The sequence below is a fragment of the Culicoides brevitarsis genome, chromosome 1, assembly GCF_036172545.1.
Source record: "Culicoides brevitarsis isolate CSIRO-B50_1 chromosome 1, AGI_CSIRO_Cbre_v1, whole genome shotgun sequence".
NCBI classification, from domain to species: Eukaryota; Metazoa; Arthropoda; class Insecta; order Diptera; family Ceratopogonidae; genus Culicoides; species Culicoides brevitarsis.
The window spans coordinates 17,437,142-17,462,358 of record NC_087085.1 but is presented as its reverse complement, the minus strand read 5'-3'; the positions used below and the strand labels follow the sequence as shown (position 1 = coordinate 17,462,358).

At 30.5% G+C, this 25,217-nt stretch overlaps 6 protein-coding genes across 6 annotated transcripts; 2 read left to right on the top strand and 4 right to left on the bottom strand.

The window, feature by feature from the left end:
- The first annotated feature begins 1,698 nt into the window (after positions 1-1,698).
- LOC134837369 (uncharacterized) lies at positions 1,699-2,628 on the top strand. The gene has a single exon (XM_063852739.1). It carries the CDS (start codon positions 1,699-1,701, stop codon positions 2,626-2,628), a length of 930 nt encoding a protein of 309 aa, XP_063708809.1.
- An 8,113-nt stretch (positions 2,629-10,741) lies between these two features.
- Positions 10,742-11,489, bottom strand: LOC134827028 (uncharacterized). Its single transcript, XM_063839555.1, has 3 exons — positions 11,266-11,489; positions 11,181-11,195; positions 10,742-11,010 (listed from the first exon to the last, which is right to left on the bottom strand). Exons 1-3 carry the CDS (start codon positions 11,464-11,466, stop codon positions 10,816-10,818), a joined length of 411 nt encoding a protein of 136 aa, XP_063695625.1. The 5' UTR covers positions 11,467-11,489; the 3' UTR covers positions 10,742-10,815.
- A 737-nt stretch (positions 11,490-12,226) lies between these two features.
- On the bottom strand, positions 12,227-13,257 carry LOC134826940 (GATA zinc finger domain-containing protein 14-like). The gene has a single exon (XM_063839451.1). It carries the CDS (start codon positions 13,255-13,257, stop codon positions 12,286-12,288), a length of 972 nt encoding a protein of 323 aa, XP_063695521.1. The 3' UTR covers positions 12,227-12,285.
- A 2,408-nt stretch (positions 13,258-15,665) lies between these two features.
- LOC134837368 (uncharacterized) lies at positions 15,666-16,127 on the bottom strand. The gene has a single exon (XM_063852738.1). It carries the CDS (start codon positions 16,125-16,127, stop codon positions 15,666-15,668), a length of 462 nt encoding a protein of 153 aa, XP_063708808.1.
- A 1,117-nt stretch (positions 16,128-17,244) lies between these two features.
- LOC134827229 (uncharacterized) lies at positions 17,245-17,736 on the bottom strand. Its single transcript, XM_063839812.1, has one exon. It carries the CDS (start codon positions 17,734-17,736, stop codon positions 17,290-17,292), a length of 447 nt encoding a protein of 148 aa, XP_063695882.1. The 3' UTR covers positions 17,245-17,289.
- A 484-nt stretch (positions 17,737-18,220) lies between these two features.
- On the top strand, positions 18,221-24,842 carry LOC134828063 (DNA-directed RNA polymerase I subunit RPA1). The gene is made up of 5 exons (XM_063841014.1): positions 18,221-19,037; positions 19,095-19,314; positions 19,376-19,881; positions 20,411-22,259; positions 23,069-24,842. Exons 1-5 carry the CDS (start codon positions 18,334-18,336, stop codon positions 24,782-24,784), a joined length of 4,995 nt encoding a protein of 1,664 aa, XP_063697084.1. The 5' UTR covers positions 18,221-18,333; the 3' UTR covers positions 24,785-24,842.
- The last annotated feature ends 375 nt before the right edge of the window (positions 24,843-25,217 follow it).

Sequence of the window (25,217 nt, the reverse complement as noted above, 5' to 3'; positions counted from 1 at the left end):
TTTTTCTCTTTTTTTGAGTCTCTTATCTCCAAAATATTTTTTTTAATGAATCACGATTATTATTTCACCACACTGTTGATGTCGTTGTAGTTGTGCATGAAACGAAACAAAAAATAAAAATGAGAGAGATGGAAAAATAACAAACCATTAATTTTTATTTGCTACGCAATCAGCTGACTTTATTTTAAGGTTTTTTGTTGCGTAGTATTTTTTATTATTAACGGGATCTTGGGTGTTTTTCCATTTTTGTTCCAAGAAGAGTCATCATTAGTCAATATTTGTCCAAATTGTTAGTTGAAGAAGTCAAATGTAAATAGCAGTGCGAATGATCTGATGATAAATTTAGCCTTGACGTATTTTTTTGATAAAATGTTTCCATGTAAACAGCTTATCAAATTATCACACAAAGTAGCTCTAGAAAAATATTTTCAGTAAAAATCACGCGTGATGAGTAATTTTTAACAAGAATTATTTATCAGGAAGTTTGAAATGTAATTGAAAACATCAATTTATGACGCAAAATGTATTGTTCTTAGCAGATCTGTAGACTTTGTTCTACCCAGGCTGGTATGATTTAAATCAAAATCAAGAATCAAAAAATTGATTTGATTTTTTTAAGAAACAATTTTTGAATTTTGAATTGATTTGCAAATCAATTAAAAATTTTTCAAAACTGATTTTTTTTGATTTGATTTGAATTAATTTTGATTTAAATCAATTTTCAAATCGAATCATAAAAATTTCAGTTTTGAAAAATTTTTGATTTGATTTTCAAATCTTTGATTTAAATCATACAAGCCTGGTTCTACCCGTTGAAAAACTTTTATGTTTTAAAAAGTAAAATTTAGCGCCTGAATATATAAAATTAATTTTTTTTAGTCCAATTTGTTGAAGTATGCAATGAATTTTACAGTAATTTTAATTTTTTGGTAAATTACCCAAAATTTTTCCAATAATAGTCTTAATGTTTCTGTTCCAAAACCTTTTTTAAATTTAACCTGACTCTTTATAAAAAACCACAAAGGGATTGGCGAAATAGAAGTTGAGTTGTATCGTTACAAAATTTGTATGGATTTTGATGATTTCGTATTTTCCTCAAATAAATAATTTAAAATTTAAGTTTTTATAGTGCAGTTCTAGTTGGAAATTGTAGGAAAATGATTTTGAAGGTTATGATTAAAAGTTATCGTAATAATTTAATCATTAACTTGATTAAAAGTATTTAATGCCATTCATTAATTCTTAAGTGCCTTATGAAATATCATATTTATTACTCATACTCCTTTGATGTATTTTAAAAGATCAAACGTTGAACCAAATTACATAAAATTGATTAGAATTCTATTTAAATGAGTTACTCAACCATTTTCTCTTTAGTTTAGCTCTCTACTTTCATAAAACAAGTTCTTAAAAATGGAAAATCAACCAAAATCCAACGATTTTTCACTTATCATGAAGTATATGCATCAAATTGATAAACTTTCTGGTCGTTTTATCCTCAAAGATGGCGAAAAAACTAAAACTGAAAAGTTCATCAGCCTAGCTTTGACAATTCATGCTTCTTCGATTTTTATATTCATCATATCAACTTTATACATCAAAAATTTTAGCTTATTATCCATCATCCTATGTGCAGCTCTTACTCAAGCAATTTTCACTGGATATTTCCCGCTTTTTAGCATGTCTCGTCATAAGAAAATGATTCGCAAACAACTTGAATGGTGCGGAAATTTGGATCAGTTATGGGAAAATGAGAAATACAAGTTGGTACTTGGAAATAAGAACTCATTGAATGAAATTCGAAAAGTCACAATTAAATTTCTCAAATATTCACGACCATTTTTCGTTGGAACTGGAATGTTTTCGAGCATTGGAGCACTATTTCTGGGACTCATATTACCGGAAAGCATTTATCCGAAATTCAGTTTGCCCATTCCGTTTGTTTTGCCCTTCAAAGATCAGGAAAATTGGATTGTGTTTGGTGCAACTGCTGCAATTCAAGTTGTCATAACGATTGTTTTTGTGTTTTTCATCTGTTTTCTGCTTGAAATCAATATTTCCATCATTTTGCATTTTTTGGGAATGTTGGATATTGTTCGAGAAATCATTGAGAAACTTGGCAATGAGATTTTGGATACGAGAATCAAAGGTAAACGTGGTCTAATGCCATTTGTGGAATGGATGAAGATCATAACTGATCTCGTGTCGGATATCAATTCAGTTGTTACATTTATTAGTAATTCGCTAACGACATTTTTTGTGGTATTGGAAGCTGGAGTTGTTGGTGTCTTGCTGTTGGGAGGATTGATTTTCATGGTTGTCAAGGAACATCAACCTTTTGCTATGTTTTGTTGGGCAGCAACTTTTTTCCTCTTTCTTTGGTGTCTGATCAATGAGAAGCTTTTGGATAAATACGAGAAAATTTCCAAGGCATTTTACGATATTCCATGGTATTATCTGGAAGTGAATGAACAGAAGATGTTGTTGATCGCTTTGAACTGCAACAATATTCAACCGGGATTTACAGCTGCTGGCATGCACAAGTTGACGTTGGATCGTTTTACGACCGTCATGAAAATTGCTTATCGTTGCCTTCTTATTTTGAAGGACATGGTTCAGGAGATTTAATTATCGTGAGTAACATTGGAAAGTGAACAGATGTTTATCATTATGAATAGTTGCATCATTATATTATAAAATATTCAGTGAAGTGAGGTTTCAATTAGAAATTTGCTTTGATTATTACGCAGTTATTATGTTAGTGCTCACCAACTTTAATCACATCAATAGTTCACGTAGATCAAAGGTTGTGATTTCTGGATACTTGAACAAAAAACTGATTGGTTTCGATTGACGAAGACATTGCTGGTTGAAGCTGAATTGAAAAAGGTTGGATCAAGGATAATGCAATTACTTATTTGATGCCCTTTCATGACTGTTAAGATTCTCTGCAGACTGTTTGAATTGATCTCTTCTAAGAAAATCATAAAACACATTTTCGAGGATTTTCCAGGTCAAGCTTAAAGTCAGTATTTTCAGGAAGTGAAGAACTCTTGATATTCCAATTGATTTGAAAATGGATTTTCTATTTTAAGTTTTTCTTTGTTTTTCAGCTGTAAAATTTGATTTTTACATTTTTCTTGTTTGAGCTATTATTTAGTGAAAAATGGTCAATAAAAACGATTTTCATGCTTAAAAATTTCCTACCTCAACAATAAGGAGGCGTTTTGGGCAATTTTTATCGAAAAAAAGGATAAATCGCACATATGCAACAAAAAATTTGATTTTTAAGGTCTTCTAATTTCAATGTTTTCTTGAAATGTTTGGTTCGAAATGACTTTTTATGGCTTAAAAAGTATAAAGAACACAAAAAAGTTTAAAAAAATTAATTTGGAGCAATTTGAAAATTTGACTTTTTACCCATTTGTATGGCTATGTGCGATTTATCCTTTCACTTTGCATATGTGCGATCTGGCATATTGCAATAAAACACACATTTTCGAACAAATTTTGAAATTTTCTTTTTGTATTTAAAAGTACTCGTCATAATTCTTAGTCAAAAAGTGCGTATGTGCGATTTATCCTTTCAGCCCTTCATTTGATCTTTTTTGATGCGACAAATCAGATCATGATTTGATTTTTGATTTGATTTGCAAATCTAATCAAAAATGTTTCAACCCTTAACTTTTTTTTTTGATTTATTATGATCTAATTTTGATCTTAATCAATTTTTAGATCAGATCAAATCAAAATTAGTTAAAGGTTGAAAATTTTTGATTAGATTTGCAAAACAAATTCTGATTTGATATGATGCATCAAAATAGACTTTTTGATTTTTGATTTGATTCTTAGATCATTGATCTAGATTATACAAGCCTGAGAGAACTCATATTTTTAGTTTGATTTTTTTATGTTTTCATACGATATTAATGATTCATGTGATGATCCTAGAAGCATCACTTTGATCTTTGCATTCATCTTCAACTATTTAACTCTGTGGCTTAGAAAGTTTCTTTAAAGTGCATCAAATTTCAACCAGGATTCACAGCTGCTATACAAGCTCCATAATTTCACCTTAGAGAGATTCACGAACATCATTAAATTTGTTTACCAAAATTTGTTCATTATGAAAAAATTAACTTGATTAGTTTCAACGAATTTTTCGTAGGGAACCAGACACACTGTAAACAAGTGAACAATAAAAATTACGCCGAATTGTGAAACACTTTCGGTAGAAAAACACCCAAATAGCACAAATATCGTTATCTCGCACATAAACACAAAGATACTCGTCAAGATAAGTTAAATGAGAAATAAATGAGAACAAAATAAATATGATACAGATAATGTATAATCAATATAAAATTTAAATATGATTAGACTGGTTGGAATGTCACGGTCGTAACTTTTGCTCTAATGGCATATAAATATTTAAAAAGTTGTTCTCAATCGAGATGAAGAAATATGCAAGATTCATAAAACGTGTCAGAAAAATCTGCGCAATAAATATACACTTTTATTTTTAAATGGCAAAATAAATGCATTTTGTGCTGAAAAGAGGCTCATTCAATATAAGAAAATGTTTTAAGGTACATTTTAATTTAAAGACAAAATTTTTTATTTTTTTTAAATTAAAAAATTAAAATAAATAAATAATTTTTTTAATTAAAATTAAATTAAATTAAAATTAAAATTAATTTTATTAAAATTAAATTAAAATTAAAATTAGTTATTCAAAGAAAAATTAATGAATTGTTATTTTTTTTTTAATATTTTTATATTTAAAAAAATGTTTTAAAATATTTTTTTTTTTTTTAATTTAGTTTAAAAAATAATTTTTTAATTATTAACGTTATAATTATTGATATAAAAAATATAAATTTGTTATTCAACCGGGATCACTTTTAATTATTACTTCAGCCTAATTAGGAAGAACAACAAAATTTCTTATTAAAATTTTAATTTTGGCTTATTGTCATGCAAAATCTGTACACCATCTGAAAATATTTGAAATATTTAAGAAATTCACGTAAAACGTGTGAGTTAAAATTTAATGAAGATTGGCGGTTAAAGCAAACCTCACACAAACAATATACTTTCTTCATTATAATAAACCGTAATAATATTTGACGTCATGTAATTTCTTCGAAAGAATAAACAGACAGTTTTCTTCTAATGAACTCTCACTCGAGAGGATAATCTTCTTTCGATTACGACATTTTTCGTTACGCAAATTTCAATCTGACATTGAAAGGTCACTTTTCGCTTTATAAAATATTAAAGTTTATCAATATTGGCAAAGCCATGACCAGAAAATGGCATGTCAAAATAACTGATTGCTCTTCTGGGACTGCATTTCATCCTTTTTCTGTGGCATGTTTTGAAACATTAAAAAAGTTATCTAACCTCAAGTTTATACGGAATTTGCGTTTTTTCATCAAAATACAAATTTTTGCTTTGATATCATGAAAACTGTTAAAATAAATAGAACAGGTTACAATTAATTAAAAATGTTATTTTGTGTCTGAGCAGCTGTTTCGTTTCAGTTGCAATCAAAATCTAGTTTCATGAGACACGTGAATGTCATTTATTTAGTCAGATTGTGTTTGTGATACATTTATAACAAGAGATTCTCTTGCCTTGATAGACATTCGATAGGCAGACATTATCTAACAACAAAATGCCACGCAGATTGCAATTTAATAAATTCACGTGTTCCTATCAAGCGTTAAATGAATTTTATATGGGACTTGTGTTAGACAATAGTTGAACTGTTTTTCTTCTCGTGTGCAATGTTGACGCAAGAGCTTTGCATTTGTAGGGCAACGAATAAAGAAAATAAAGCCGAAAGAAAAAACAAAAATGTTTTCGGTTCCTTAAGACTTTGAAAATTTGCTAGTTTGAAAAAGTACATTTTCCTAAAGTTTTTTGAGATTTTTCATTCTAATTTTTAATCTTTTGAGATTTTTTGGGGGTTTTGTAACGAAATATCTCGAATTCCGCTTTACGAATCTCTTTAGGAGTTTTTATATTGTGTTAGATTTAGATAAGAGAAGGTTTAGGAACAAAAAAAATAACTTTTATGTGGAAAGATTCGCGAAAAATAATGAAAACTTCCTCTTAGAATTTTAAAATTTATTGGATTTTTTAAAATTAATTTTTATTTGCTTTTAAAATAATTTTAACCGATTATTTTTAAAAAGTGACGCAATTTTTTATAATTTCTTCAAAAAAAATTAACAAATTTAATTAAAATTATCGTTTTTCTTTTTTTTTTGAAATTTAAAAAATTTTTGACTAAAAAATTTAAAAAAAAAGTAAGAAAAATTTAATTTTGAACTAATTTTTTTTTAAATTTTGATTTTTTTTTTAATCATTAAAAATTATACAAAATATTAATTTTTTTTTTCTAAAATTGTTCAAAAAAAATTAATTACGAGGATTTCGAAAACATTTTTTATTATTAATTTTGGCCTAAATAAAATAAATATTTCAAACGGTGAACCGGAAAATATTTGCGTCTTATAGAAGAGATTTTTGTGTGTAGGCTTGAGGTCGCATTTCTCATCAACAAGAAGGCAAAAAAAGTGATAAATGACGCATATCGGCAAAAACAATCAAGCCGCTTTTGCTCTTTCATTTCATTTCATTATCGTTGTTTTCCTCCAGCGAACAAGAAAAATAACAAAAAATAAAAAAAACACTGACATTGTGCTTCTTTGTCATTTCTCAATTTCTACCACTTCTACCAGTGACAATATCGAAGGACTTGTCAAGGACTTTTAACATCTCGAACCTTCTTCAACATCCATTACCAGACAATTTTTATTGTAATTCTAATGTTTTTTTTTTATTTATTTTACAGACACGTTTCATGAACAGCTGTTTTGCGACTTTTCTCATTCCAATGCATTTTTATAATGTAACCAGAAGAATTTTTATTTTCTTGTCATCATTTAATAAGGCAACGTGACGTATCTCAATCGTGTTCCTTTTTGTTGCAAAGTTGTAGGTTTCGTTGCAAATTTCCAACTTTTCCATTAAAGCAGGCTTTGAGCAGGGAAGCGTGTTTCATTTAATGCCATGATGACGCCAACATCGACAAAAGTATGCTTTTATGGGATTTCACGATGATGTGTAAGTTCAACGTGACTCATGAATTTATTTTTTTTTGTGTGATAAAAAAAACAAAAAATAAATAAAGCTTTTAGTACCTAAATTTCGCATTAAAAGGGATTACAGATGGTTTGTTGCCAAATTTAAATTGATTTTTCGGTTATTTTTATTAAACAGCTCAGACATGACGACGACGAGGACGAGGGCGGCATTTAAATGACGTAAATGCAAATAAGACCCACTTTTGGTGTCCGCAGAGGAAAAGAAAAATGTAATGCGATACAAAAAAAAAACGAGCAACATGACAAGCCAATTAATTTTTTATTTATGACTTTGCAGGTTGACCAGCTAATTCAGGTCATGGAAATGCTGCCCTCTAATGTTCCACAAATGTTACGTCGCCATTTGAATGTTAATGCAAACACCAATTAAGTTAATGATTGTTGTTTTTTTGAGTGTTACAGATGAATGTGTTTGATGGATTTTCCTTGGAAAACAAGTCATGAAGTGATTTTTCTTACATTTTTAATGATTTGGGGTGAGGATTTTGTATTACAGTCAATGCCCCCATATTCGGCAGCTGAAAAAACCAAATCGGCCGAATTGAGAACCATGTGTTACCAAAGCCGGGCACCAAGCAAATAAAGAAAAATAATGTTTAATTCCTGTTTTTCTTAATATTTTTATGAAATCAGGTGAAAAATATTGAATTTAGTGGTAAATTTATTTTTTGACTTAAAATTTCCCTTGTATTTGGTGTCCGAATGTGGGGACCTGTCCGAATTGAGTGCTGTCCCAATATGGGGGCATTGACTGTATTTCTGTTGAATAACAATTTGATGGAAACGTCTGGTTTTTTAGTGAAATTTTTATTTTGTAAAAGTAAAAAAAATATTTTAAAAAATTTTTTACAACAGTTTTTTTAAATTTTCAAATTTTTCTGATAAAAAATGACAAAAAAGTGTTTAATTTGTAAAAAAAAAGTGAATAATTTTTAAAAAAATAAAATTTTAGTTTAAAATTTTAATTTCTTTGAAAAAAAAATTATTTAAAAAAAAAGGAATTTTTTTTATCAAATTGAAGAAAACTTTTATAAATTTTTAAAAGACAATTTTTATTGAAAATAATTATTTTTTTAAAATCAAACCTGATTTTCAATTTTTATTTAAATAGTTCGAAAAATTACAAGAAAAAAAATTAAATTTTGAAAGAAAAAAATTTGAGTCACAAATAATTGATTTTTTACATTATTTTTTTTTTTACTTAAAATTTTAAACAAAATTCTAAAATTTCAAAAATTTATGATAATATATTGATATTTGTCTTGCCAAACTGATTAATGTTTTTCGATTCTTTAATATAAGCTTCGAAAATACGTCTTTGAGCTAAAATATTTATAAAACGACTAGTAAAAATGCAATCTCAACACTTTTCCGCATAAAAACCCCTGATTATTTTTATCGAATTTTTTGCGCAAGAAAATCTCTTTCATGTGTTTTTACCGATAAACAGAAATCAACTTTTATAATTTTCCCCAAGTTTTTTTACTCATTAGCAGTCCCTTTGTTTTGTATCATCATAATTAGAATAAAATCGATATTTTTAGTACGAGGGCAAACACCCCTTTTTGTCGCAACCTATTAAAAGCTTGTGCCATCATCATTACCTATAATCTAAATAAACAACAAAAAAATCGAATATTTCCTTCATGACTATTTCCAACCAAAATTCACTTGGAAAGTGGGCGTTTATCAAGAAAAGCTCAAATTAATTGAACATAATTGAAACTTTTCTCAGTGGGAGTGAGACAACATAAATTTAATCATGAAATTAACGTACGTCAAGGAAAAAAAGCAAAACTTTTTCTAGAATTCCATGAAATACGTAAGAAAAAAAATTAATTCAAGGATAAAATAAGTGGCAATATTTTATTCTACCAAAGATAAAAATCATCAGTTGATCTGCTATTTTAAAATAAAATCGTAAGAAACGGAAACCAAAGAATAAAATGAAAAAAAAAACTAATCTTACAATTTTCATCTCATCTCCTTTTGAATTTTCTCATGGATTCGCATTTTTCACTTACTCAATTTCCATCAAAAACCTTTGTTGGAAAAAAAATCCCATTAGGCAAGCCTTGTTCACTTTACCTCTTTTCTCTCGTAAAAATAATGTTATTCATGTTGAAAAAAAAAATTACATTAAGTTGTTACATTTTTACAAAAGAATGTCGCTACTGATAACAATAATGTTTACAAAGAAAAGTTTTTTTTTCGTGAAAAGTCGTGAAAAATGCCACGTAGTTGGAGAAGGGATCATATTGCAGTATACTAAACTACGACTTTCTTTGTTGTTCATTTTTTTTTGTACGTCATTATTATTGTCTGGTGGTCTAATATGGTCTCGAAAAAAAAAAAATAAATAAAAAAAAAAATATAAATAAATGTCGAAGGTCGATTTTTCATGCATTTTTGTAGATTTTAATTTATTTTTGGTTGATTTTTATGCTGACCTTAATTTTTTTTTTTTTTTGGTTTTTTTTCGTTTATTGATATAACAAATACACACAAAGAGTTTAACACTTTTTATTAAACCAATTATATGAACCGTAATAATAGGAAATAATCTTTATAGTTTCTAGATTCTGATTAAAGAACATTATTATATTCATAATTCCACTGTTTCTACTGTTTTTCAACATTTTTTGCCATCAAATCAGGAATTTTCTTTGTTTTACAATTTTTCTTATTTTTCACCAAAACACAAAAAATAAGCAAGACGCCTTATGGCGTTGCTGTCCGCGAGAAAACTGATCCTTTTGTGTGTTGTGACACAGCTTTTTATTCTCTATTTTTCCATGTAGTACAAATAAAAAAAAATCACAATAAAGACTATAACAAACATCTGACATGCTGGAAATTGTCGCGCATGTGCTTTTTCCTCCTCACAAACTGGAAATTGTTTACATTTTTATGGACGATATTGCGCTGGTCGATTCGCTTCCGAGTCCTTCAAGAAGCGCTTGAGACGAGTCAGGACATTCAAAAGTTTCTCATCCGGTTGTTGTTGATGGCTTCCGATGCATGACTCCCGAATTTTATGCGTTAATAAATTCAGTAAGTCATAAATGTTTGGAGTGGGTTGCGAGTCCTCGACTTCTTGTGGAGGAAGAATTTGCTCGGATTCAGGTTTTTTTGGAGTAACCATTAAGAAACCATGAAGACGTGGCACGATTTTGTCCACAGGATTTAATTTCTCGTAATTTTTCTTGAAAGAATCGATGTTTGATGGGACTTTAATTGATGATGAATCGTCAGTGGAGAAAATTTCTTTTTCTATGTCATCGATGTCGAGCTCGATCTACGATTTTTTTTAATTAAAAAATATTTTTTGTTATAAAAAAAATTACTTACATCTTCAGTTTTATCTTTAATACGTTTCAAAAGGGCATCTAAGTAATTTTTATGAACTTTTACAGTAGAAGGAGTTTCATTTTCTTTTTCATCCTGGAGACGTTCTCGCTTTTCACAACGCTTGTCTACCAAAACATCGTAGTCGTTGGCAGAAATTGACAAGATTAATGAAGAAATTATGAGAAATATGGAATATTTAAAAAATAAAGACATTTTCAAGACAAAAATTATATTTTTCACGAAAATGTCAAGTTATATAAAGCAAAGTCTACTAATTTTTTTCATTTTATGAAGTGTTCTCAATTTGATCAAAAGCGTCCTTGAATTTCTGCAAAGGCTCGAATTTATCTAAGAAGCATTTGTAGAGCTCATCAGAACGTGTACATTCGTCTTCTGAAAATTTGCCGCAATTTTTCTCAACAAAAGCTTTCGAGTCAACTGTTTCTTTGATGTACAAAAAGTCGCTGTCGATTACATTGTACTAAAAAAAAATTAAATATTAAAAAAAAATGAAAAAAACATGTTTAATATGATAAAAAATGTAATTTAATTTTTAAATAATTTTAAATCAAATTTTTAATAATTTAATTAATTTTAATATAAAATAATAATTAATTAATTTATAAAAACTAAATAAAAAAAAATACTTACATTAATTTCTGATCCCTGAAAAAATAAAACAAAATTAATTTTTTATTTATTTTCTTTTAGAATTTAATTAATTGATTCAACTCACAGAAACCCAATTGAAACCTTTCAGGATGCAATCCGTATGGCATTTTGCCAAGTTTTCTGGAATTTGCCATTGCCATAAAACCTCGATAGTTTCTTGCGTAAGTCCGCTGGATTTTTCACATTTTTCGACAATTGCTATATGAGCACTTTCTTGACCGAATGCTGCAACGACAAAGCTTAAAAACGTAAGTAATTTGAACATCTTTCAAGATCAACGGTGAGAAACTTTTGATATTCAATAGTCTGGAAACAACAGCTTTTATTCCATGTTTATAGAAAAATATTTAATGCCATGTTCAGATGTTTTATCATTTCTTTTTTAATTCTTGACAGAAAATGTGGAAAAATTTTCTTTTTAAATCGTTATATCACGAGTACATTAAAACTCAGGTTTAGAGACGTGGCAAAATTTCTTGGTTATATTCTTGACTATGAAAGTTTTGTCTCTCAACAGAAAAATTTCTAAAAACATATTTTAGTGTTATTTTATCATTTTTTTTTTCACTGTTAGCACAAAAATTAAAAAAAAAATAGATCCATTATGAGCATAATTTGAGGCAATTTTTTAGGCAAGGACAAGTCAAAAATAATTTTTAGTACAAAAATTTTTGTTAATTTCTGACATAATTAATTAATTGATAAGTTTTGGTCTAACCCTAGTCGTTTTTGATCGAGTCTGACAAAATTTTTCTTTTAAAAACAAACAATTTAAAAAATCTGAATTCTTTTGAGTTGCATAAAAACGTACAAATTTTACAAGTTCCTGAGGTTTGAAATGATTTAGGATCCTAAGAAAAAAATACACTTTAAGAAATAAAATATTGGAAAGTTTCAATTAATTTTTTTTATTCAAGAAACATTTTCACATCTCACAGGATGATCCTAAAAAGTTTAGCTTTCATCTTCAACTATAGTTTCCTCTAAAATATCGAAATAAAAAGAACAATATATTTTTGACCAATTTTTATTAATTACATAAACCCCTTTTAACAGATTTTAAAGTTTGATTATTTTAACCTGTTCAAATTACAGGTTTATTATTCTTATTTTTGGATTTCTTATTATTTTTATTTTTATTATTGTTCTTGTTCTTATTCTTATTATTGCCGTTCTTATTCTCATTATTTTCATTCTGATTCTCGTTATTTTCATTCTCATTCTCGTTATTTTCATTATTGTCGTTGTTATTATCCTTGTTGTCGTTATTTTTCTTATTGCCGTTATTTTTCTTATTAATTCCATTATTATTCTTTTTGTTTCCGTTACCATTATTTTTGTTTTCGTTATTATTCTCATTGTCGGCGTTAATTTTTTTATCATTGCTGTTATCGTTATTATTGTCGTTATAATTATTATTATTGTCGTTATCATTATCATTTTCGTTATCATTTTCATTTTCGTTTTCATTTTCGTTATCATTATTATTATCATCATCATCGTTGTTGTTGTCATTATAAAATTTCTCTATGTCGTTATTATTATTGCTATTACTAATTATGTCTTCATTGTTTTTGTTGTTGCTATTGTTGTTTAACTCTTCACCAAATGAACTATTTGGTTTTCCATCAAAGGCATCCTTAAAATGTTGCACATTGGGCGACCTTGCCAACAAACAAGCATACAACAAAAGCGTCTTGCTACAATGATCCTTAATTCTATTCAACTTTCCACAGTTTTTGTTCAAGAATTCTTTAGTTGGAGCCGAGCTTTCATGTCCAACAGCTTTGTAACTTTTTTTGATGGCACCTAGTCTGAATTTTCCATTCCTGCCGAGCCACTTAAAGTGCGCCATGACACACGCCAAATAACAACGTTTGGGTTTAGCGGGAATTTTCCAAGCCCACCAAATAGCTTTCTCGGTAGATGAAACTTCATGATGATCTTCGCATGCTTTGATGATTTTCAAGTGTTTCGTGTCATAATCACTGGCTTGCGGAACTTTAAGAGCACTCACGGCTACAATAATGGCAAGTAATGGTATTAAAATCTTCATTCTTAGACTTTTTCTGATGAAAACTGATCAGTGATATGTCCTTTTATACAGATTTTATGGAAAAATATAGTGATATCATATGAACAATTTATCAAACATAGAAAAAAAAATTTGACATGCAAGAAATGCAACGAGGTTTTGTTTAATTTTTTAATATTAGACAACATCCATTTACTTCATAGAAAATTTATTGGGAGAAGGAGAGGATCACTTGATTTACAATGGATCTCCATCTAAAAATTAGGTAAGTATTAACTATTTTTTTTCTAGAAAATACATAGCTTTTTCATCTTTTTTAATATAAAGGACGAAGACTTGAAGGCGATTCAAAGAACATGTAATAAAGCACTGCGAGCAATCCTTCTCAAGGATCGAAATGCAAAGTGGAGGGTATGCTAAATGAAACGGAATTTCTTGACGTAAAGCAGAGAGTCTATTTCAATGTGCTGAAACTGAAAGACAATGCCAAAAATGGTCTGCTCCTGGAATACTTGACAGAAAAATTGACAACTGTTGGAGAATCACAACCGTACGGATTTTAAAGAAGAAGCGACTTTAGACTGCCAAATTACTTGACGAATACAACAAAATAGAGTGAGAAGCTTAACTAATTGGTCAAACTAGGCTTTAGAAAGACATGTGCACAATTGGATTCAGGAATATAAAACGTATAGCAGCAGGGCTTAAAAAACTTTTTACTTTTACTTTTGCTTGAAAAACTTTGTTGACTAAAACTTGAACTTAAGTAAAATAATTGAAAAATTTTTTGACTTAATCTTAAGTAAAATCGAAAAATCAAAATGAATTTGACTTTTATTTATGCCTAAGTGAATTTTTGACTTTTGACATAAAAGTTTTGATTTTGTTTGAAAAAACTAAATCAATAAGTTAAACCAAATCAAGAGAAAAACTAAATCAAAAACTGTGTCAAAGCCATTTTTGTCAAATCTTGCTCCAAATGAATAAAAATTTGTCAGAGGGCTCTAATTTATCATTTTTAATCATTTTATAACTCAAAACTGCTAAAAATTGAAACTGAAAAAAATTTTTTTCTTTGACATGGTTTTATTTTAAAAACTAAATCAAGAGCAAAAACTAAATCAAAAACTGTGTTAAAGTCATTTTTGGCAAATCTTGCTCCAAATGGAATAAAATGTGTCAGAGGGCTCTAATTTATCATATTTATTCATTTTATAACTCAAAACTGCTAAAAAATTGAAACTGAAAAATTTTTTTTTCTTTGACATAGTTTTGGTTTGAAAACTAAATCAAGAGAAAAACTAAATCAAAAACTATGTCAAAAACTGTGTCAAAGCCATTTTTGTCAAATCTTGCTCCAAATGGATAAAAATTTATCAGAGAGCTCTAATTTATCATTTTTAATCATTTTATAACTCCAAACTGCCAAAAAATTGAAACTGAAAAAATTTTTTTTCTTTGACATAGTTTTGATTTGAAAACTAAATCAAGAGAAAAACTAAATCAAAAACTATGTCAAAAACTGTGTCAAAGCCATTTTTGTCAAATCTTGCTCCAAAAGGATAAAAATTTGTCAGAGGGCTCTAATTTATCATTTTTAATCATTTTATAACTCCAAACTGCTAAAAAATTGAAACTGAAAAAAAAAAAATTTCTTTGACATAGTTTTGATTTGAAAACTAAATCAAGAGAAAAACTAAATCAAAAACTATGTCAAAAACTGTGTCAAAGCCATTTTTATCAAATCTTGCTCCAAATGGATAAAAATTTATCAGAAAGGCTCTAATTTATAAATAAAAACTTCTAAAAAACCAAAATGTTGTTTTAAAGCAAAAAATAACTTAAAATTGAAAAAAATAAAATAAATTTAAAAAAAAAATAATCTTGAGCTAAAAACGAATTGAGAGAAATTTTTTTTTTTTTGTAAAATTTTCGAAAAAAAAAAAAAATGTTTTGACTTCTGCAAGACTTAAGTCAATGTAAAAGTTCTTTTCAAATTGACTTTTAAACTTTTACTTATGCAAAAGTAGTTAAGCTTAATTGACTTTTACTTTTGACTTTAAAAGAAACTTAAGCAAAAGTTTTTTCGGCCCTGTATAGAAGAACATGTTCTTTGTAATTGTTCATATCAGGGAATGACACAGAATGACGACTTTTAGCAGTATGAAGGATAAATAGATCCTACTGAATTATGCGAGTTTTTACTTATCTTCAGGTTCTTAGAAGAGTTTTAGTAATTTAAGCTAGAATATGCTTAACATTCTTTTAATATCCAAGAGAAAAATTAATTTTCTACTACAATTGGGAATCAAAAACCAACTTATGCCATTTAGACCAATTTTTATTAATGACATTAACCCCTTTTATCAGATTTTTTAAAATTGTTATTCTTATTGTCGTCATTGATGTTCTTGTTATTTGACAATTTATTACACAGTATTGCGTTTTCCATCAAAGGCATCCTTGAAATGCTGCAAATTTGGTGATTTCACCAACAAGCAAGCATACAACAAAATTGACTTGCTGCATGGGTCTTTAATGCGATGTAATTTGCCACATTTTTGGTCCAAGAATTTCTTGTCCGGAGCCGAACTTCCATGCCCAACAGCTTCATAACTTCTTTTGATGGCGTTTAAATTGAAACCTCCACTTCTGTTAATCCACCTGAAATACGTCATGACACACTGCATATAGCAATGTTTGTGTTGAACAGGAATTTTCCAAGACCACCAAATTGCTTTCTCAGTGTCATCAACTTTATACCAATCTTCGCATTTTTTGACAATTTTCAAGTGTTTCGTGTCATAATCGCTGTCTTGTGGAACTTTAGCTGCACTTATAGCGACAATGATTGCAAGTAACGGTATTAAAATCTTCATTGTTTGACTCATTTCTAAGTCGAGACTGATGAGTGATATGGAACATCAATGCCTTTTACATCAAATTAATAAAAAAAATCAGTAAATTCATATGGTATAGAAAATGCAGAAAAATTTCATATGCCAGAAAGTAAATTTTTTTTTCGCATTTTAAATTTTTTTATGAATATCAAGATTATTATTTTCCGTAGTTTTTTTCTAAGCATTTTCTTCTGCTAAGCAGAATATATTTTTTGTGATATCAAGAATAACGTAGAATGATTTTTGGTAGTATGAGCTGAAGAAAAACAAAAGAAAACAAAAAAAGAATCAATATAAGAAATAAGAAAACATTTGCAAAAACATTCATTTTCGAAATTATTAAAAATTTTTTGATCAACGAATGACTCAATAATTTTTTAAAAACTGCTGAATAAAAAAATTGTTTTCAAAATTCCCATAGAGTCGTCACAATTACTCTTAGGATAGGGTCTCGACGCGATCTCAATGGTTCTATTGAGGAAAAAATATTCTTAACAGATTTTTAACATCCAAGAAACTTTTTGAGTTTTTTATTCTTGTCAAAAAATTAATTTTCTTCAAAAATTGCGAATCAAAATCTCATTTAGACAAGTTTTTATTAATAAGGCCGTTCCAAATGATAATCAAAAATAAAGTCCAAAATTTTTTAAAATAAAATGGGGGGGCCCAAATTAAAAAAAAATGTTTTGAAATATTTTTTTCATACCAAACTACAAAATTTTATCAATTTTTGAGCGTTAAATAATATTTTTGATGTTTTTTACTATTCACTTTGAAATTTGCTTGTTTAAAATAGATGTCAGAATATTGATTATTAAAAATTAAAGGTTAAAAAAATTCATAAAAAATATGTCAAAAAATTTAAAAGAAAATTAATAATTTTATGAAAAATATTTTTAGAGAAGAAAATTTATAATAAAATATGATTTCCAAAACAAAAATTAGAATAAATTAAAAATTTTTCTTTATTCTTGAAAGATTATAAAATTACACCCAAAAACGGTCATTTTTGGTTAAATTTTTAACTTTTTTTTTATTTTGTTCCATTGGAAAATTGCGAATCAAAAACCAACTCATCTCATTTAGACAAATTTTTATTAACAACATGAACATAGCAATATCATTATTATTGTCGTTTTTATTTGACGATCCATCATACAGTATTTGGTTTTCCATCAAAGGCATCCTTAAAATGCTGTACATTGGGAGATTTCTCTAACAAGCAAGTATACAACAAAAGTGTTTTGCTACAATGGTCCTCAGTTGAATTCAAATTTTCACAATTTTCGTTCAAGAATTCTTGGTCCGGAGCCGAACTTCCATGTCCAACAGCTTCATAACTCTCTTTGATGGCACTTACACTGATATCTCCATCTTTAGTAAGCCACTTGAAGTGCGCCATGACACACGCCAAATAGCAACGTTTTGGATTAGCGGGAATTTTCCAAGCCCACCAAACTGCTTTCTCAGCGTCATCAACTTCATGATGATCTTCGCATGCTTTGACGATTTTCAAGTGCTCCGTGTCATAGTCACTGTCTTGTGGAACATTAGCACTTACGGCGACAATTATTGCAAGTAACGGTATTAAAATCTTCATTCTTTGACTTTTTCTGATCGAAACTGATGAAATATAAATGCCTTTTATACAGATTTTATGGAAAAATACAGTGAAACCATATGAAGAAATTTGCATAAAATATAGCAAAAAATTTCAAATGCCAGAAATTACACGAGATGTTTTATTTTTCTTGCATATTAAACAACCAACTTTTAACGGAAAACCTCACAGAAAAATTTCAAAAGGACAAAAAAAATTTTTTTTTTTTTGGAAAAAAAATGGAAATACTTAATATTAAGTTGAGATTTCTCCCATTAAGAAAAAAAATATTGTTATCCCTTCAAATTCCAGCAGCAGGCCTTCTGAAAAATCCATTTCCGGAAAACGAGGACTTCCGGTGCTCTTCCGGAAATTCATCAGCGCCAATGGAGACTTTTTGAACTAAAATTACGTGAATCAGCGTGTGGCAATTTCATTCTTATCACTTTCATTCGTCTCAAACTAACCTCATTCTCATGTGATTTTGTTATGGTTCGTGCAGCCGTACAAAAAAAAACAAAATTAATTGATTAAAACGTCAATTTAAACTTAAATTCTACGAAAAATTGTGGAAAATTACCTCAACATTGCGCCAAAATGACTGTCAAACATGGAATCCATCTGGATCCCTCGACACTCAAATTTTCCATCTTCAGTTCTGACGACATCCGAAAATTGAGTGTGACAAAAATCACCACCGGACAGGCCTTCGATGAAATTGGAAATCCTCTCACGGGTGGATTATACGACAACGCCTTAGGCCCATGCACAAATCGAGACATTTGCAAAACTTGCTTCAAAGATTATGCTTCGTGCACGGGTCACTTTGGGCACATTGAGTTGTGTTTGCCCGTGTACAATCCGTTCTTCGTGAAAATGGCTTACAGTATCCTGCGGATGAGTTGTTTGTCGTGTTTCAAGCTACAATTGCCCGACATTACCAAAAGTGTGACGGAATTGCAGTTGGAACTCGTCGATGCCGGTTACATTATCGAAGCGGAGGAGCTGGAGCAGTACAAGAGCGAAAACGTGAACGATGGCGAGGTCAAAATAAAACTCGAAAATGGTCTGGAAGTGCCAAAGAAAGTTGCCGAGTATCAAGAATTGCTTATGCGAGAACCGTTTAATCAATATGGCAACACAAAAAGTACGGAATCGATCCGAAATGCCATTCTTAACAACACAATGGCGAATTGCGTGACGAAAACTTGCATTCACTGCAAGCAACAAATGAAGAGAGTCAAGTTTTCGTACAAAAGACTCGTTTTTGGGTTGACCAAAGGCGACATGAAGGTCTTTTAGTGAGTAAAATCTTTTAAAAACTCTTAAATTTTTCTTAATTTTCATAAATTTTTCAGTGGCGATGAAGAAGATGAAAAAGCTGACAAGATAAAAGCAACAAATCGTAACATTTTCGCCGATGAATGTCGTCAGTTCTTGCGAAAATTGTACGAAAATGACGGAAAATTTCTTCGTTTGCTATTTCCGGTGCTAAAAAATGTCAGTCAATCCGGAAAATGTCCCTTAGACGCACTGTTTATGGATATTTTACCTGTTACGCCTTCAGTTGTGAGACCAGTAAGTACTTTTTCAGCCAAATATTTGCTAAATTTCAATTTAAAACAATTTTTTCTTGTAGTGCAACAAATTACGCGGTGAAATTCTGGAACATCCTCAAACAACGGTCTACAAAGAAATTCTGCGTGCCAATAATCTCCTTCGATCCGTCATTGCCGTGATGAAAAGTAACAGCAAAGAAGATTCCATGGTAATTTCGAAAGACACCCAATCGATTTATGACTTGGCCAAGGGAAATTCTGCCGATGAAAAGTTGTACAACGCTTGGAATCATCTTCAAGCGCAAGTTGACTTAACGCTCGATGTTGATCCGCGTGCTCCGGTCTCTGGACAGGGATTGAAGCAAATTATCGAGAAGAAAGAAGGTCTCATTCGCATGCACATGATGGGAAAACGTGTAAATTATGCCGCTCGTACCGTTATTACGCCCGATCCGAATATCGGAGTTGATGAGATTGGGATTCCGGAGGCTTTTGCACTGAAATTGACCTATCCGACACCTGTTACGCCATGGAATATTCAATATTTGCGGAAAATTGTCACGAATGGACCGAATGTTCATCCAGGGTGAGTTTTTTTTTAGTATTTTAGACATTTTTTAAAGGAAACTCAATAGTTTAGTTCAAAAATTTCCAAATCAAAGTTTAAAAAAATATAAAATTTCGGTAAAAAATGAGATTTCTCTACAAAAATTATATTTTTATCGATAATCATTGAAGTGCAATTAAAAAGAAATGTCAAAATTAGAACAAAACTTTTCAAAATTTAAAGTAAAAAATTTTTACTCTGCAAAAATTCGAGATATTTTGATTTTTTAAATTTTAAATACAATTTTTGATCAAAAAAGTGAAGAAAAAAATCATTATTTTTCCGGAAATATATGTTTTATTTCAAAATTCTAGAAATTTAGTTGAAAAAATATTAAAACTATGCCAAAAATCGAACATTTCAATCATGATTTGGACAATTTTTTGAACTTTTTTTTATAAATTTTACTCAAATTTTTTGTTTTGAATTTTAAATTAAGCATCGAAATAACTATTGAGTTTAATTTAAAGCTCCTTTAAAAAAAATTAACTAATTTCATTCATTTTAGTGCTTGTTTCATCGAAAACGAGATCGGCCAGAAGATCATGATTTCCCCAACGAACGAAACGCAACGTGAAACACTCGCCAAAACCCTTCTTACTCCAACCGAAAGTCGTCAAGGTGTCAAAATCGTGCATCGTCACTTGCATAACGGCGATGTTTTGCTGCTGAATCGTCAACCGACGCTCCACAAGCCCAGTATAATGGCTCACAAAGCTCGTATCCTCAAGGGCGAGAAGACTTTTCGTTTGCACTACTCCAACTGCAAATCCTACAACGCTGATTTCGATGGTGACGAGATGAATGCGCATTTCGCACAAAATGAACTCGCCCGCAGCGAAGCCTACAACTTGGTAAATGTCGCGAATCAATATTTGGTACCGAAAGACGGAACTCCCCTTGGCGGCTTGATTCAGGATCACATCATTTCCGGTGTGAAACTCATGTTACGCGGAAAATTCTTTAACAAGCACGACTACCAACAGTACGTTTTCCAAGGCTTAAGCAAGAAATCCGGGCATATCAAGTTACTTCCGCCAACGATTTGGAAGCCGATTCCACTTTGGAGTGGCAAACAAGTTGTTTCAACGATCATCCGGAATTTAATTCCCGAAGACGTGCCACCGATAAATTTAACGGCAACGGCGAAAATTAGTGCAAAAGCGTGGCAGAGTCAAGAATCGCGTGAATGGGCTGCTGGCGGCTCGCCTTTGGAAGGAAATTCAATGTCTGAAGCGGAAGTCATTATTCGTCACGGTGAACTTTTGTGTGGAATTTTGGATAAAAATCATTATGGAGCAACGCCTTACGGTTTGGTGCATTCAATGTACGAATTATATGGCGGCGATGTCAGTTCCAACGTTTTGAGTGCCTTTTCGAAGCTTTTTACGAACTATTTGCAACGCGAAGGGTTCACTTTGGGTGTTAAGGACATCATTGTGTTGGAGAAAGCGGATAAGAAACGTGCGAAAATCATCAAGAAATGTCGAAAATCCGGTAGAATTGCTGCGTTGGGGGCACTCGAACTCGACTTGGATACGCCTGACGAAGTGATGATCGAAAAAATGGACGAAGCGTACACAAATAATCCGAAATTTCGCACAATTATCGATCGGAAGTACAAACAAGTTTTGGATTCGTTCACGAATGACATGAACAAGACATGCATCCCGACTGGTTTGGTGAGCAAATTCCCGGAAAATAATCTTCAGTTGATGGTGCAGTCAGGAGCCAAGGGTTCAACTGTCAATACGATGCAAATTTCGGCGTTACTTGGACAAATCGAGTTGGAAGGAAAACGTCCTCCATTGATGATTTCACGAAAATCTCTTCCAAGTTTCCCGAGTTTTGAGACTTCGCCACGTTCCGGAGGTTTCATTGACGGTAGATTTTTGTCTGGAATTCGCCCGCAAGAATTTTTCTTCCATTGTATGGCAGGGCGTGAAGGTCTGATCGATACAGCTGTCAAAACAAGTCGTTCCGGATATCTTCAACGGTGTCTCATCAAACATTTGGAAGGCTTGAATGTTAATTATGACATGACGGTTCGCGATTCTGACAACAGTGTCGTTCAATTTATGTATGGCGAGGATGGAATGGACATCAGTAAAGCTCAATTCTTTAAGACGAAGACATTGGAGTTCTTAAATGACAACCGAGATGCAATTGTGAACGAAGAATTGTTGAAAAAATTGAAGAATGATGAAGTTATTGATGAAAAAATTAATAAACATAAGAAGAAGTTGCGACAATGGATAAAGAAAAATGGATCAGCTTTGGCAAAACATCGAATTAGTGCGTTCAAAAATTATTCTGAAGAGGTTGCTAAGGAAATGGATATCAAAAATCCCAATAAAGTAAGTCAAATATCTGCCATGATGACACTTGATTTTTTTTTTAAATATTTAGGCCGTTCCAAATTTTTTCCGATGTTTTTGTCCCAAAACATTTTTTTCAAAATGGGGGGGGCAAAATAAAAAAAAAAAAGTTTTGAAATACTATTTCATACAAAATGACAAAATTTTAACAAATTTGGGCCCTTAATGAATATTTAGTATTTTTGTGGTATTTTTTAAATTTATGATTTAAAATTGATCTGTAAGTGTTTCAAGTTAAAAATTTTAACAAAAAATTTTCATAAAATAACCGTCCAAAATTTTTGAAAAATAATTTTTAGGAAATATTTTTATAGAAAAAATTCATGTAAAATTTCGATTTTTAACACAAAAAATTTTTAACACAAAAAAATTAAAAATATTTTAAAAATTTTTTGAAAATTCCTTGAAAATTTTTAACTTTTTTTTTTATTTTGCCCCATTGGATTTTCGACTTCTAAAATTTGGAGCGGCCTTAATTTAATTTGAATTTTTGAAAAAATTGTTTATTTTTTTCTTAATACAAAAGAAAATTTGCCAAATTAATTTTTTTTATTTTAAATATTTTTTTGCAAATAATTTAGCAAATTGATTTTAATTTAATTTAATTCATTTCGATTTAGATTTTCATAAAAAAATTTTTTAAGTTCTTTTAATTTAAAAATTTTTAAATTTTTTGATATTTTTCAACTAAATATTACGAAATAATTATTTTTGACAAAAAAAAAATAAAATAAAAAAATTTTACCGCCTAAAATTTAACAATTTCTAATAAAATTTTCCATTTTCAGATCAAAGAAGGTCGTTCCCGCCTCGCAGGAAAAATAGTCGAATCCTGGCAAAACGCTGACCAAGACATCATCACGCAATACATCAAGAAAAGCCTTCGTTGTCCTGATCCGACAATCAGCAAATTCAGTCCCGACAATCATTTTACTGCAATTTCTGAATATTTGGAGTCTCTCATCAGCTCTTTCGCCAAAACGCACAATGACAAGGACGAGCAAAGTGCTTTTAGTGACATGTTGTACGTAAAGGGCATCACATCGCTCGCAGCTCCTGGAGAACCTGTTGGACTTCTTGCAGCACAATCCATTGGAGAACCATCGACGCAGATGACACTGAATACTTTCCATTTCGCCGGTCGTGGTGAGATGAACGTCACTCTCGGTATCCCTCGTTTGCGCGAAATTCTCATGATGGCATCGAAAAACATCAAAACACCCTCGATGGATATTCCTTTTTTGAAAATTGAAGATCAGGAAAAGATTTCCGAGAAACTGCGGATCGGATTGAACAAAGTTACGGTCGCTGATGTGCTGGAAACTGTAAATGTCAAAAGCAAGTTGGTTTATTTCCCACAACGAGGACGAGAATATGTCCTCCGGTTTCAATTTTTACCTCGCGATGGCTATAAAAACGAATTTTGTGTCAAGCCGAAGCAAATAATCAAACACATGTCGAAGAATTTCTTCAAACAAATGTTTAGATTAATTATTCAAGCGGCAAAAGAGAAAAATACGATCATTGACATCGAAACTGAGAGTAAAAAGAAGGGAAAAGAAAGCACAGAAGAGGCAGGAGGTGATGCCGACACCCAAGGACCAAATATTTCCGTTCGCCCAACGCGAAAAGACGACAGTTCCGACGATGACGAACCAATGGGCGACGATGCTGATGCCACGGACGAACGAAAACGCGCGAAACAAGCTGACGAACGGGATTACGACGAGCCTGAAGACCCTGAAGAGATCCAGGATGCCGAAGTAGAGGAAGAAGACATGATCGAAGAAGTCCCCATCGATCCGTTGGAAGAACAGCAAGAAATGGAAGCAGAAACTGCAGATGTTGTACGAAGTCACGAGTTTGCCGAAGACTATACTTTCGACAAAGATCGTCATTTGTGGTGCCAAATTCGTTTCTGTCTGCCGATGAAATACAAAACGATCGATTTGACGAATCTCTTGCGAAATCTCGCCAAAAAATCGATTATTTGGGAAGTTTCGAAGATTAATCGTGCCATCACGTATATGGCGAACGATCGTTTGACCCTCAAAACGGATGGCATTAACATCCAGTCCATGTTCAAGTATGACACGGTGCTCGATTTGAACAAATTATACACGAACGACATCCATGCGGTGGCAAATACGTATGGAATTGAGGCAGCTGCCAGAGTTATTGTGAAAGAAGTTCAGAATGTCTTTAAAGTTTATGGCATTACGGTAGATCCGCGACATTTATTGCTGATTGCCGATTACATGACCTTCGATGGCACCTTCCAACCACTGAGTCGCAAGGGAATGGAGGCATCTGCGTCGCCGTTGCAGCAAATGTCGTTCGAGTCATCGTTAGTATTTTTGAAATCAGCGACGATTCAGGGAAGAGCTGATAACCTGGCGTCGCCATCGAGTCGCTTGATGGTAGGACAACCATGCAAAAGTGGCACGGGCATTTGTACGTTGGTGAATAACAACGATTATATTCTAAAAAGTTTGAAAAAATAATTATTTTTATTGTGAATTTAAAAAAAAATTTAAATAAAAATTGTTTTACAAATTTAAATATTTAATTTCAATTGAGGCTGCTCTTAATTTATTTTTGAATACCTATTTTGGCAAAAATATAATAAAAATTTCATCGAAAACAAAATATTTTTCAGTTTTTTTGTGCTTCATCACAATTTCTTCAGATTGTTTTTTTTCACAAATTTAAAAGTATCAATTTCTGAAAAAATTGAACATATTTTTGAAAGACTTTTATTTAATGTTAATTTTTTTTAAGCCAAATTTCAATGTAAGGTATTTAAATGTTAAAAAACAATTATTTTTCTCAATTCTTGAAAAATTTTTGAAAAATTTTTGTAAATTAAATTTTATTTATTTATCGATTTCTCTTACAAGAAATCTTATAAAAATATTTAAATTTTTATAATAATAA

Excerpts from the sequence above, each read along its gene's own strand:
- LOC134837368 (XM_063852738.1), bottom strand. The coding sequence starts at position 16,127 with ATGAGTCAAACAATGAAGATTTTAATACCGTTACTTGCAATCATTGTC.
- LOC134826940 (XM_063839451.1), bottom strand. The coding sequence starts at position 13,257 with ATGAAGATTTTAATACCATTACTTGCCATTATTGTAGCCGTGAGTGCT.
- LOC134827229 (XM_063839812.1), bottom strand. The coding sequence starts at position 17,736 with ATGAAGATTTTAATACCGTTACTTGCAATAATTGTCGCCGTAAGTGCT.
- LOC134837369 (XM_063852739.1), top strand. The coding sequence starts at position 1,699 with ATGATTCGCAAACAACTTGAATGGTGCGGAAATTTGGATCAGTTATGG.
- LOC134827028 (XM_063839555.1), bottom strand. The coding sequence starts at position 11,466 with ATGTTCAAATTACTTACGTTTTTAAGCTTTGTCGTTGCAGCATTCGGT.
- LOC134828063 (XM_063841014.1), top strand. The coding sequence starts at position 18,334 with ATGACTGTCAAACATGGAATCCATCTGGATCCCTCGACACTCAAATTT. Across the intron at positions 19,038-19,094 it reads GGCGACATGAAGGTCTTTTA|TGGCGATGAAGAAGATGAAA; the intron begins GTGAGTAAAATC and ends TAAATTTTTCAG. Across the intron at positions 19,882-20,410 it reads GGACCGAATGTTCATCCAGG|TGCTTGTTTCATCGAAAACG; the intron begins GTGAGTTTTTTT and ends CATTCATTTTAG.